At 36.2% G+C, this 14,249-nt stretch overlaps 1 protein-coding gene across 3 annotated transcripts in view; it reads right to left on the reverse strand.

Moving 5' to 3' along the window:
• NOX4 (NADPH oxidase 4) overlaps nucleotides 1-14,249 on the reverse strand; it is a 148,185-nt gene that overhangs the window by 91,453 nt on the left and 42,483 nt on the right. For all 3 annotated transcript variants that reach the window (XM_047753098.1, XM_047753095.1, XM_047753097.1), the window contains exons 7-8: nucleotides 13,724-13,796; nucleotides 8,640-8,720 (exon numbers count right to left, since the gene is read on the reverse strand). In XM_047753098.1, the coding sequence (XP_047609054.1) occupies nucleotides 8,640-8,720; nucleotides 13,724-13,796 (154 nt within the window). The remainder of the gene's footprint in view (nucleotides 1-8,639; nucleotides 8,721-13,723; nucleotides 13,797-14,249) is intronic.

The raw sequence follows: 14,249 nt of genomic DNA on the forward strand, positions 1-14,249 counted from the left end.
TACAAGATATGGACAACTCATTCGCTGAATGAACACCTACAGAGACATAGTGTGGCAATTAAAATACTGATAAGAGTATCTTTTCACTGTATTTTTATTGGCTCTACTCCAGAACCTAGCCTTTTCATTGTTATTTTCAAATTACGTGGAAATTTTGGAAGTTAAAGTACCCCACAAATCTAATTTATTGTTCAATTTATTATATAGTTATTAGATTTATTATGTGCCATAACAAGGTTATACACCTTAAGAGACATTTATAAAGCAGTACCAGAAAGAAGGCATTTTCATCTGACTCTGTTTTCTGAGGACTAAATTTCACCTTCTATAACTTATAAACAGTTGAATGTAATACTCAAGACATGCAAGCCTAAACACATACACTCTCACCCATTTACAGGATAAATTAGAAAACTATCCTATATTTTCACATAAATCGTATAGATTTCATTCATACTATAGTCAAAGGTACCTTCCAAAACCGTGAATAAATAGTCTCATAATTCAAGAAAAAGGTTAGAATAAAATGCATAGATTCTGGGGTCAGGTCAGGGGTTCAAATCCCGCCCTAGCAGGTACCAGCTGGGTGGCTTTGAATAGTTATTTAATTCTGTGCCTCATTTTTCCAATCTGTAAAATGAAATAATAATAGTACTACCAGGGAGTTCCCGTCGTGGCGCAGTGGTTAACGAATCCAACTAGGAACCATGAGGTTGCGGGTTCGGTCCCTGCCCTTGCTCAGTGGGTTAACAATCCGGCGTTGCCGTGAGCTGTGGTGTAGGTTGCAGACGCGGCTCGGATCCCGTGTTGCTGTGGCTCTGGCATAGGCCGGTGGCTACAGCTCCGATTGGACCCCTAGCCTGGGAACCTCCATATGCCGCGGGAGCGGCCCAAGAAATAGCAAAAAAAAAAAAAAAAAGACAATAATAGTACTACCATCATAGTGCGGCATTTAAAAAAACTCAAGATCTGTGCATATATGAACATGTACTATATATATACACATACATATATATTCATGGTATGTGCATAAAGTGTTAAGGACCATGCCTGCCATATACTATATATTATCTAAACCATGGAAATTATTATGAAGAGTATCATTACTATCCTCAAAATGATACTGTGGTTGACAGGGTCACAACTGTAACTGTCAGGTAAGTTCTCTAATTTACATTAGTCTTCACAGGAGAAGCAACTGCCCCAGTGGTTCTTATTTTCCCCACAATCCAATGTTTTTAACTTTGAATAAAACCGAAAAGCAGAAGATATAAAATGTGCTAATGTATTATTATAACTCTCTAAGAAAATATCTGGCTCTAGAGGTTTCACTCAGCTAATTTTTAATATATTCTGGGCCTTTGTGAATCTAATGAAAGCTAGGGGATATACATACGCATATATATAACATGCATACATGTATATGCGTATGTATATCATGTGTGTTTGCATTTCAGGAATTCATGGACCCCCTGCATCCATCCAATGATTCCTAGAGATTATGAATCCAAGTTGAGAGCTCCTACTCTATTGAAAGAGAAGTAGGATTTCGTCATAGAAATAACGGGCACCAGGAGTTCTCTTGTGGCACAGTGGGTTAAGGATCTGGCATTGTCACTGCAGTAGTTTTGATTGCTGCTGTGGTACAAGTGGGTTTGCTCCCTGGTGTGGGAATTTGCAAATTCTGTGGGTGCAGCCAAAAAAGAAAAAGAATATAAGAAATAATGGGCACCAAACTTGCAGTAATCATGTCAGACCCATGAGAAATTGAGCATCTAGAAAGAATTCAGAACAGATCACTTGCAAGAGTGATAGATAATACACAAAAGATTTAGCCTTAATCATGAACATGCAAATCCTCAACCCTCTACCTACCATGGGAGAGATATCCCAATACGTTCACTGAAGTGGGACAAGTTAGGCAAATCTACCATGCCTATAATTTTAAGGTTTGGGGCTCCCAATACCTATAGAGAGCTCCTATTCAAGGTAAGGTCTCCTTTTGTGATTCTACCTACTTTAAAACCAGTCCATCAGCCTCCCTAGAACGTTTTCCTCTGCCTAAGAATAGGCAGAATAACCATATGTCCTGGTTTACTATAGCCACAGTTGAATTATTAATAACATCCCATCTCATTCTCAGAAGTGTCTGCTTTGGATAATGAATTATATAATCACTTCACATCCAGAGGCAAGGAAAGGGAAACTGAAATGAAAGCATAGGGAACGTACAGGGAAAGAAATGTGTCTCCCTCAGTGCTAGAATAGAACTGGCTTAACGTACAGCTTCTGGGCACTCCTTCCCTTTGGCTTCACCAGGTGCCTATTGGACATTCTACGAAGACCAGGTGCCCAGAGGAAAATCCCACAAGCTCTCCTCCTTCCACAGGAGTGTAGGCAAAAGAAACCCTCAGCGCAAGCATTTCTAAAAGAGAAGATTCTTGGGAATCACCAACTTTTAACACTTAACTATGCTGCATAAATACCTCTACCTCCAACAGTATATTCGTAAATTCCTCCTCCAAAGTGCATAGTAGAAAGAAGATGAACCAGTACAATAAGCCTCATCTCCTAAATATTTTTTCTACTCCAGGTTAACTTCTCGAGTTTCATTTGCTATAAAGCTGACAGTGCCTCTGGTTCATTGTCCTTGTTGACAAAGCCTGCCCACTGTGTTCTCTGGGTTTAATGAACACATGCTTTTAGCACATGCACATAGAAATCCTTTCCTTTTAAATTCCCTGAAAGAAAATGATTCAAGCAGAAAATAAATCATGCTCTACAACGACTCTTGCCAGCAAGTAGTCCCAAATGGCAGAGCTCTGTTTAAAAGAATAATCCAGGTATCATTTATATAAAAAAATATATATATATGGTCTGAGAAGTCCAGTAGAGCTGACTCAGTTATTTACTATTATTTGACTCTCACTGCCAGCCACACATTTGAGGAGGCAGAATTATCTCCTACCTCTTCTAGAATTATCATATAATATTTTCTCTCGCATGTAAATAAAAAATAAAATACAATTACTACTCACGCAACACTTCCAAGCTGAAGCCAGTGGGAGTGTTGACTGTCTTAAAATTGAGAGGCGAAGGTGCCAAATCTCATTTATAACGCATTCCCTCCACATGCCTTTCAAAGCAGTAGGGTTAGGCTCTTGGCTGAGGCTCTGTGACACTCATAATTTCTTTTTCCTACAATATCCCTTTTATCAGTAAGTGAGAATGGCAGTATCTATCTCCCCCTGATGAGTTTTTCAAATGGAAATGAAGAAAGTAACGTCCAGTTACATTCATGTCTGGAAAGAGGAAAGAGTTTTGCTTTTTAAAATTTTTTCAGAATGTCTTCTGAATTGAAATATCTTTAATACAGGGCACAAATAGCAACCTCCCAGAAAGACATATTAGAAATCAGAAAAAAAGAAAAAATTCCTCAGGAGAAGGCTGGTCTTGCAAGTCCCAAGATAAACTTTTATTGCTCAAATCAATTGCATTTTTGAGGCCTAAAAATATATAAAAGTTGTTTCTCTTTCAAGGAAAACGCTTTTGATCTAAGAAGTTTTTCATTATGTGTTCATCAAATTACTTTGCTGATAGGAAAATCTGGGCTCTTCCAAAGTGCTGTGTCTTTATCAAAAAGAATGATTCTTTAACCAACTGAATATGAAGTTTCTTCCTCACACAGCTATTAGTATGTATAATTTTTCCTGCTAACACTTATTGGGTATATTTATATTCTGCCTAAGTTGCTACATTCATTTATTTAAACCTGAGACAACCCTTTGATACAGCTATTTTACTACTAATCCCATATAATAGATAAAAAAGAATGAAGAAATTATCTAGCAAGGTCATACAGCTATTAAGTGATGTAGGCCCATTTAAACATTGAAGAAAACTGAACTTAGTGCATATAAAATGTGTTTTTTAGGGTATCATGCAATAGAATTGCTTATAAATACTAATTTTAAAAAAACCAAAGACATAAGTAACAGGAATGAAAGCTAAAGGCACACATGATCATGGAACAAAATAATGGGATCCTAAATAACACCAAGTGCAGCCTTCTGAGCAAAGGCAGTAAGACTTCCACTTTGCCCCAAGATCACTGCATTTATTTTGGTTTCCAACTTTAAAAGGGATACAAGGAGGCCGTGTCAAACTGCAGCCAGCTTGATTCAGTGGTTTGGAATGTGGGCTCTGGAATCTGATACCTGGGTTCAAACCCAAGCTCTTACTATTTACTAGCCATGACTTTCAGCCAGTTACTTCACTTCTCACTGCCCCTGCTCCCCCACCTGCACAACGGGAATAGTAGCAACAACAACCACAGTAATCATAGCCACGATGGCAGTAATAAACTGCGCATTTTACCAGAGTTGTTGGGATCAATCAATAGTAAGATAAGTGTTTGATAAATATTAACTATCAATTTATTCCAAGCTGAAAGTTCAGAATAAGGCTGAGACTTGAACAGAATTCAGAGGAGACGAACTCAATTTCCATGGCCTCCAGAGTCACAGACTTTCAAATCGACTCAAGTAAAATAGATTCTCTTTCAAAAGAGGAATGACTCTGTAAAAATTAGAGTTTCCCCAAAACAGAATGGGCTTCTCAGAATTTATTTATTTTAGGGAGACTCAAGGAGACTTGGTCAAGATTATCTTTTGAGCTTCCTTCAAAATTTGAGATTCTATAAAAACAAAGTTGACCTTGGAAAGTTATATGAAGTAATTCTTCCTTCTTACTACAAAAATCTGCTTACATAAGGAAACAAGTCAACAACTTCAGATTGCTTCATCATTGAAATAAAAAATTTTCTAAAATCTCTAAATTTTCTAAAATCTCTAGCCCTCTCTGGACTAATGGAATTCTTGAAAATAAAATATGTTTACATTTGGAAAACATGCAATCTAAAATTTCCTCTAGTCCTTCTCAGATTTTTATTTTTATTTTATTTTATTTATTTATTTTATTTTTTCTTGTCTTTTTAGAGCTGCATTCACGACATATAGAGGTTCTCAGGCTAGGGGTCGAATCAGAGCTACAGCTGCTGGCCTACGCCACAGCCACAGCAACACAAGATCCCAGCCGCATCTGTGACCTGCACAGCAGCTCACAGCAATACCAGATCCTTAACCTACTGAGCAGGGGCCAGGGATTGAACCGGCGTCCTCATGCACTGCAGTCGGGTTCGTTACCACTGAGCCACAATGGGAACTCCCCAGCTGAGATTTTTTAAATTTTAAACTAATTACCAATGCGAGGAGACTAAAGATGATATATTATTACATTCTCTTCTCTACCTTATTATAGCATTTAGCACTGATGAAGAAAGAAGCAAGCAGTCATTTTCTGTTCAAACCTAAAGCATACTATTTATCAAAAATCTCAACGTAAATGCAAGAAGCTTGTTTTGCATACCTGCACTTTACCTGTATAACCAAAAGCTAAAAAATGAAATTTTCAAGGTATTTCATAAATGTCTAAGTCCTCAACATTAGCACAAATAATAACTTCAACAAATTTATTTATAGATAGTTCCTTTAGCCATAAAAAAAGAGCATTTGGAGAAATGTTCCATTTTGAGAAAGCTGTAAGATTTATAGGTAATCATTTTTCCCACACCAGAAGCATAATCTATCTAGCTTTATTAAAAGTTAAACTTCATAGGGTTATAAACTTTTAGTTATAAATTCTAGGGATCTAATATACAAGCATGGTAACTACAGTTAACAATATTGCATTATATACTTGAAATTTGCTAAGAAACTAGATCTCAAATGGTCAGACCAGAAAAAAAAAAGAGGTAACTATATGAAGTGATAGATGTGCTAATGCACTTGTACACTTTAAATATACACAGTTTCCACTGTAAACGAACTACAGGGGAAAAAAATAAAATCATCTAAGAAAAAATATAAGTATACACAGTTTCATGTGTCAATTTTACTTCAATAAAAAATTATACTTCAAAGAAAAATGTGCACTCTAGAATGCTTATAGCATACACAACACATTTTGGTCTTAGAATAATTTTCTTCATCTTTATCGATAATAGGTAAGGAACTATTAATTCAGTTGGTATAGTATTGATTATATATAACTTATTCTGTAGAGGCCTTTCATGATTTCTTTATATAAATTAAAGTCACTTTCTGTTTACGACCCTTATTTCTACAAAAGTGAAATCAAAATTCAAATATATCTTGTTTTGCTTCCAAAAAGAAAATAGGAAAAAGAACTCTTAATACTCTCTAAACTTCAGAAATCTGTTTAAACTTCTGAACCTTTAAAAAAAAAAAAGACTCTATTTTGAATAACAAAGAAAGAGAATTTTTCAGAGTTTTAATTTAGTACAACATAAAGGCAAAATGATGTATAACTAATTATACTACAAATTATTGCATTCTTCTTTCATTTGTTACAGCTGGAGAGACAGGAAGAGAGAACAATCTGAGAGAAGTAAAGATATTAACCTTTTTTTAAAAAATCTTAAGACAAAATTTTTAGAAGAACAGAACACACACACACACAAAAAAAGAGCCTAATAGTAAAACAATATGAGTTTTTGAGCCAGAAATGTCTAGCTTTGAATCCAGGATCCATCACTTAAGTAACCTTTGTCAAGTTATGTACTCTCTTGAAGCCTGTGTTCCTAACTGTAAAGGGGCTTGAACAATATTATTTATCCTAATAAAAAGATTATCCTTTAATAATAGTAAGCATTATGCAAATGTTTTTTTTTTAAATAGACTTTATTTATTTTATTTTTTTTTGTCTTTTTGCTACTTCTTGGGCCGCTCCCGCGGCATGTGGAGATTCCCAGGCTAGGGGTCCAATCCAAGCTGTAGCCACCGGCCTACACCAGAGCCACAGCAACGCGGGATCCGAGCCGTGTCTGCAACCTACACCACAGCTCACGGCAACGCCGGATCGCTAACCCACTGAGCAAGGGCAGGGACCGAACCTGCAACCTCATGGTTCCTAGTCGGATTCGTTAACCACTGCGCCACGACAGGAACTCCTATGCAAGTGTTTTAAAGTAGTATTATCATTAGTAGTGCATCTGTTTACTCATAGTCCATTTTATGGTAATAGCTCTGGACAGGCCATTTAAAGAACAGAATATAAAGTAGGTTTTTTCCACCAAGGGTTTCTCCTTGTCCTAATGCTCTGCAGAATGTGTTAGCCCCACAAGGGGAAAAGAACAGAACCCAGAGCTTCCACCCACCGTGGCCCTCTTCCCTGTATGGAAGGAAAGGCTAGCTGCAAGTCAGGATCATATGTGGCCATGTTTCAAGTGTTCTAAATACATTCCAGAACCACGGTACAGGACAAATTGAACCAGAACATAGGAGATAAAGACTCATGTAACACTTCGGTCTAAACCAGTGGCCTTCAAAATTGAGGGGAAATGTTTTGAACATGCACCATGAAATAAACATCTAATTTATGTGTAAGACTTATTGTATTGACAAAGGACACTGTGAAACATTCTGAAGAAAAAAGTAACAGCAGGTCTGAACCTTTCTGCAAATACTGTTTCCCTGGAAGCATTTTGGGGTAAGATAAATGGGGTGCGTCAGCTGTGTTACAGCCAGCATTGTTTACTACTGGTGGAACACATCTGGACCAGGAGGAGGATGTATGACCTCAGCATTCACACGCAGTGGGCCCTAAGCAACTGAGGTCTTCCTTTGAGGAGACTTATAAGACACTGGTTCCTGTGGAGCAAGAGTCTTACCCAAGGCCAGGTGGTCCTCGTCTATCCATATGGTCTCCTCATCTTAAAACTAAGTTACCACTTGGGAGGTAAAAGGGAAGGTGGAAAGTCTTTCCTGAACATCTAAAGGGACTCCCACTGAAGAAGCACCTGACAATATCCTAGTAACATTCTATGTCTCCTGTCCTGTATCCATTTGAGCCTGAGGGCAGACAGCCTATTGTGTCATATTCGTGTGAGTGTCAAGACAAAAACCACAAGTCCACCCTGATTATCATGCAGACAGACGCACACACAAAAAGATATTACTCACCTCCTCTAACCTAATGAATTATTTTAAGTACCATACATTCCAGCCCAGGTGCTTTTCATAGTATACTATTGATACTCTTTGATACTATTCTTTGTAACAACTTGAGATACTCTCTGTTTTGTCCTTGTGATTTTCTGGTGTTTTTGACAGATTCTTGTCTTCAGTCTCTGTATATCTTTGGCTTTCTCAGTAAACATTAGTGCCCCTGGATCTTTTGGAACTGACAACTGGTAAATACTGTTACAAACTCTGCCGCAGCAAGACATAAGGAATTCCGGAAAATATTAAATATCTTCTTGAAGTTCCTCAGTTCCTACTAATTTTATTTTAGAGCTTATAAGAACATGACTATAGGGTTTTTTTTTTTTTAAACTGCAACATTGTGGGAGAAGTAACTTTGTCTTTCAATTTTAATACAATTTTATAGTAGTTTCAGCAAAACATGCTACTGTCAAAAATAGAACTGTTTCTTCCATTTTGACACTACCTTCAAGTCCAAGTAAACAATGTTACCACTTCCAATGAAAAACTCTATAGATGTATCTTTCATTACTCCATTTATAGGCAGGTCATGGTTTTAAAAATATTTAAACTTACCCTGAAACATGTAACATCAGCAGCATGTAGAAGACAAAGAAGAGATTATGAGTATACCAGAAGATGTCATAGTTAGAAACTCTGAAAAAACAAATAACTTAATTTCAATGCCACTTGACATTCCATCTCACTAAAAATCCTGCATCCTTTCAAACACATGTCACAAATGAGAGTTAAAATATGAGTTCATTTGAGCTTTATCTATTAATGTCAAACTCTTATTAACACACCATTGCAGAGAGAATTGACAAAAAAAATTACACATAGCACTTTATCATTTTGAAGATTCTTTGTATTTCAAACAAAGATACATGGAAAGAACTAAACTCAGGTGTTTATTTTAAAGTTATTATGATGTAAGGCTAAGGAGTAAGAATTAGTCTGCTAAGATGTTCTTCTGTTGTCGTTTTTGTCAATATTTTCAATTTTCAAATAATTTCTCGAACAACTAATATTTCTCTCCCAATGTGCATTTTGAGAGTAGTTCAAAGGAAATTCAAATGGAGAGAAATTAAATAGATACTCATTAAAATTTTATGTTATGTTCCTGGACAGTGTATATAACTTTAAAGTAACATCTTGTGCTCCTGCCCTGGTGGAAGATAAACAGAGTCTGAAGCAGTAGGGGTATAAGAAACACAAGCCACAGAATGTTTGAGAGAAGTAAAAAGATTAACAGTTACTTTATTTCATATGTCTGGGTAGAATCTTGGAGGTGAGGGCAGGTATTTGTAAAAGCTTAGATAATTCTGCTACAACCCCTAGAACTTTTTAGAATAGCCAATAGATTCACTATTACTTCATTCACAGTGTTTGCTATCATGAACAAGGTCACTAACAACCTTGTAACATGTGCCTTTCTATACATGTTACACATACATGTTCTATACATGTTTTTGAATCTAAATTTCTAGAAGTGGGAGTTCCCATCGTGGCTCAGTGGTTAACAAATCCGACTAGGAACCATGAGATTGTGGGTTCAATCCCTGGCCATGCTCAGTGGGTTAAGGATCTGGCGTTGCCATTAGCTGCGGTGTACATTGCAGATGTGGCTCAGATCCCACATGGCTGTGGCTCTGGCGTAGGCCGGCGGCCACAGCTCCGATTCAACCCCTAGCCTGGGAACCTCCATGTGCCACGGGTGCAGCCCTACAAAAGACAAAAAAAATAAATAAATTTCTAGAAGTAGAATCATGACATCAGGGAACACACATTTTGTAAGGCTTTTGACGCCCACTGCCCATTGCTCTCTGAAACATGTTTATCAATTACGAACCCAAAGGTTGGGCAGGAGGCCCTGTTTCCCCAAAGTCAGACTCCATTCTACAAATCTTCAGTATTTTGCAAAAGTGGAATTGGGTGTTATGTCATTTGTGCGATACTCACTTTCAAGTCTCCTATGACTTACCCATTTCTATAGCATATTTCTCAATTGTTGTGGGCAAAGTATTCAAATTTTAAGAATGTACTATCCATAGAAGTGTAATAATATTCCCAATGACGTTTACCTTGCAATTTTTACAATGTATACTGACATTCATGAGCTTTACTTCTCATATTTTTAGATAGTTAAATATTTCCTATATTTTCATTAGTCCATTATGAAAGCTGATAAATATGCACTTAAAGTTTCCTCTGTATCTTCAGTGGCATAATTTTTAGTTAACTCGGTCATTTATCTAGAATTCTATTCACTTAAGCCTTACTTTCCTCATAAGTTTGTAATGGCACCTTTATTACTTATTGGGTTCTTACATAAAGCAAAGTCCTTTATAGGGCTTTCTGTCAACTGTCATTTAATTCAATGTCTTGGTCATTTATCCAAGTAAGTCCTTCTCTGCTTTTTTTTTTTTAATTGACGTACAGTTGACTTATAATACTACTTTAATTCTAGGTGTACAACATAATAATTTCCCATTCTGTTTTAAATTACAGAAGCATAATGGTTTTAGTGTTTAGTAAGCCACACCCCGCTTTTATCCTGCTTTGCAACATGTTGGGTTGGGTTTTGATTGGAACTACAACAAAACTATAAAATAACTGGGGAGGAATTCCATTTTGGCAGTACAGTCTTTACCCAAATCTCTATTCATTTCTCTCAGTGAAGTCCTGTCTTTTTATATTACTTTCACTTAATTTCTTAAGTTTATTCTTAGATATTTTGCTTTTGTTGTAATCGTGAGTGGTATCACTTTATCTTATTAAATCTTAAACTGGTAATAGCTATTATATGTAAAAACTATTTTTAACATTTGTTTTGTACTCATTTGCGCATTTCAACTCTTTGACTTAGTATAACACTAATTTTCCCACAATTCTCTTGAATTTTCTGGCTAAACAAGTGTATCTACTTTTCTGAAAACAATGGTAGTTTATTGTTTTATTCTTTCTAATAATTATGTTTCATTTCTTAACATATGTAAATGGTAAAATTTTAAATATTACTTTGGCTTTTTCATAATTTTTGTAGGAATATATCTCATTTTTCACTGGTAAGTATGATCTCAGTTCTGGTTTTTATATTCTTTAATTTTACAAAGGAAACTAATTTTTTTAATTCTTATTATTTTAATCCAGAATTAGAGTTCAGGTTTAATAACTGCCATTTTAAAATCTATTGAGATGAAAATATGTTTTGTATTCCTCTCATTTGTTATCAGGATATCCTGCATATTTTAATAGACTCACTCATATTGAACCATCAGTGAATTACTAGACTATATTCAGCTTTTAGAAATCGAACATTAGAGTGATATTTATTCCCTTAATTCCTCATTATAACACTTTATTCCTTACTGGTAAGGAGAAATACAGGATTATCTTCACGATCCATTTAAGAATTCCATGGTTCTCACAATAAAGCACGGAGAAAAAAAGAGTTGGCTTTATAATCTCCTTTAAACAAACAAATGAAAAAAGCCCTGAAGATTAAGAGACATTTACTAAATTGGTTATGAGCACAAATGTAATGGCTAATCGAGAGCCGAAGTCACACTTTATATTTCATTTTTCAAAACTACCTCTCAGTTAAGAATTTTTTTCTAGATATAGAACATTCATACATCTTCAGTCTTATAAATAAATATATCAGATGTCTTACTTTTCCTTCAAGAACTCCTAAAGCTGAAAAAAAAATTTTTTATAAAGTCTTTACCTAATCAAAATTTTTAAAAAAATTGGCACCTTCATGGACTAATGTTAGAAACTGGGAGGTTGGGATTGGCATAGACACACACTATACACAATATTAATTGGTAACAAGGACCTACTATATAGCTCAGGGAAATCTATTCAATACTCTCTGATAGCCTATGTGGGGAAAGAATCGGAAAAAGAATGGATATATAAGCATATGTACGACTGATTCACTTTGCTGTACACCTGAAACTAATGCAACATTGTAAGTCACCTGTACGCCAATAAAATTTATTTTCAAAAAAGAAATTGACCTTTCTGTAAGGTGATTTTTAATTCTTAGGAAAACTCTTAAAAGTATGTTTACCCCTTTGACCCAGTCATTCCACATCTAGTTATTTTTTCCTAGGACATAACGGCAAAAGTATGCAAAGATATATGGATGAAGACGTGTGTTTCAGAACTGGATACTGAAAAATTGGAATCAACCTAATACATCCAACAATAGGGGACTGGAAAATAATACGTATATCTACATGGTTATATGCTGTGCAGTCAGGAAAGAGAATGATAAAGAAATATGTATTCATGTGAAAAATGTTCGTAACACAGATTTAAGTTAAAAAGCAGATTTAAAATAGTATGTATAAAGTGATCCTGCTTGGGAAAAATACATAAAAATATGAAGGGAAAGAGAGATCAGGGGAGGAAAGGGAGAGAAAGAGAGTGATTTGGGTGGAGGTGGGAGATGGGAAATGAATAAGCAAGAGCAAAAAGGTTTAAGTCCGTAAACATAAACACCAGAAAGTGTACCATGTTAATTTCTGAGTAGTGAGTTACTTTATGACGTTTTGGGGACGTGTGTAGGTGTGCAGAGATGTGTTTAGAAGCCCAAGGAGAGACTCACTTGAGTATGCTGTTGGGCAAAAGTGTGTGTGTGTGTCTGTGTGTGTGTTTCCACTAAAGCTCACATCTCAATAAGCAAAATGACTGAAGATTTTTGTGAAGTAAATACAGCATCTACTTTTTGCTTTCTCAACCAAAATGTCTGACCAGAAATGTAAGACACTGGAAATTATTATGAAAAGCAGAATGGAGCCATCAGAAAGAACATGAGAAAGAGCTCGTGAAAATGTTGATCTGCAATTCCTCAAAATCTCTTAACTGGAAGAATAAATGTGAACGCAATTATTTCCGATTATTTCAGCAGACATCAATGAACCAGGCTTCCAAAGGTTTGCGTAGAATACGACACTAAATTTCAGCAACACAGGCTCAGTGGAAACAGACCTGTCTAGCGTCCATGAGAACATAGGTCGGATCCCCAGCCTCACTCAGTAGATTAAGGATCCGGCATTGCCATGAGCTTTGGTGTAGGCTGTAGGCATGGCTCAGATCTGGCATTGCTGTGGCTGTGGTGTAGGCCAGCGGCTACAGTTCCAATTTCACCCCTAGCCTGGGAACCTTCATATGCCGCAGGTGCAGCTCTAAAAAGACAAAGAAAAAAAAAAGAAAAGAAAAGAAATTACAGCAACACAAAGTCATATCAGGAAGTGTGCTATACTTTAAGTGGTATATTCCTGTGCATACACATTGAATTTAATCTCAAGTTTCATAGATACACTATGCTTCAAAAGGATGACCCTGAAGAACTCAAATTTCCCCAATCATCAGAAAGTCTCCATACACAATTTCTGACAACCCAGGATATCTGACTAAAAGAGATTTTTCAAAAACAGGAAATGATACACAGAAATGCCTCCGTCTCCCTCTTAGTTTTTTGTGTATAAAAAAATTAAAAAAAAAAAAAAGGTCCAGGAACCACCCTATTGCATTGGCTAAGCATTTGGATTAATCAAGAAAGTTTCTACACATGAAAATGAAGATAACCTGAAAGAAGTCTAAATAATTTGACAAATAAACATCAAAATAATGGCTCTGATACTCACCGTATCGCATATGTTGAAGCTGTAATCATCAGGAATAGCACCAATACCATGCAGACCCCTGTCAGGCCAGGAACTGTAAAAATGTACATAAGTACGTCTTAGCTTAAGCCCAACAGAGAAAAAAAAGTGCAAAAAATTATTACCTTAAAATTCAAAGTACTATGCTGCTCTGTGGGAAGCCCGATTCAAGTCGTGTATCTCCTCATATGTTCCTTCTCCAAAAAGGCTTTTTTGAATGAGCATTAGTGTCAAGGCACGAAGACAAAGCAGAGTTTTCCACCTTTGACAGAAGAACCCATTTTTGTATTGCCAAATATTCCACTCAGAATGGTGACTATGTGCATACATTTACAGGTACGTGCGATACAAAATGTCAATATTTAATTCGACATGACAGGAGTGACACTCAACACCCTTCCCGCCTTGGTTTCCTCCATCGCAGCACTAAGCCCGCCTTACTCTCTCCTCCTCTCTTTGATGGAACTAGTAACTCCTTCGCTTTGAATTTCAAGTGATTTCTTTTGGG

The sequence above is a fragment of the Phacochoerus africanus genome, chromosome 11 (assembly GCF_016906955.1).
Source record: "Phacochoerus africanus isolate WHEZ1 chromosome 11, ROS_Pafr_v1, whole genome shotgun sequence".
In the NCBI taxonomy this organism is placed as follows: Eukaryota; Metazoa; Chordata; class Mammalia; order Artiodactyla; family Suidae; genus Phacochoerus; species Phacochoerus africanus.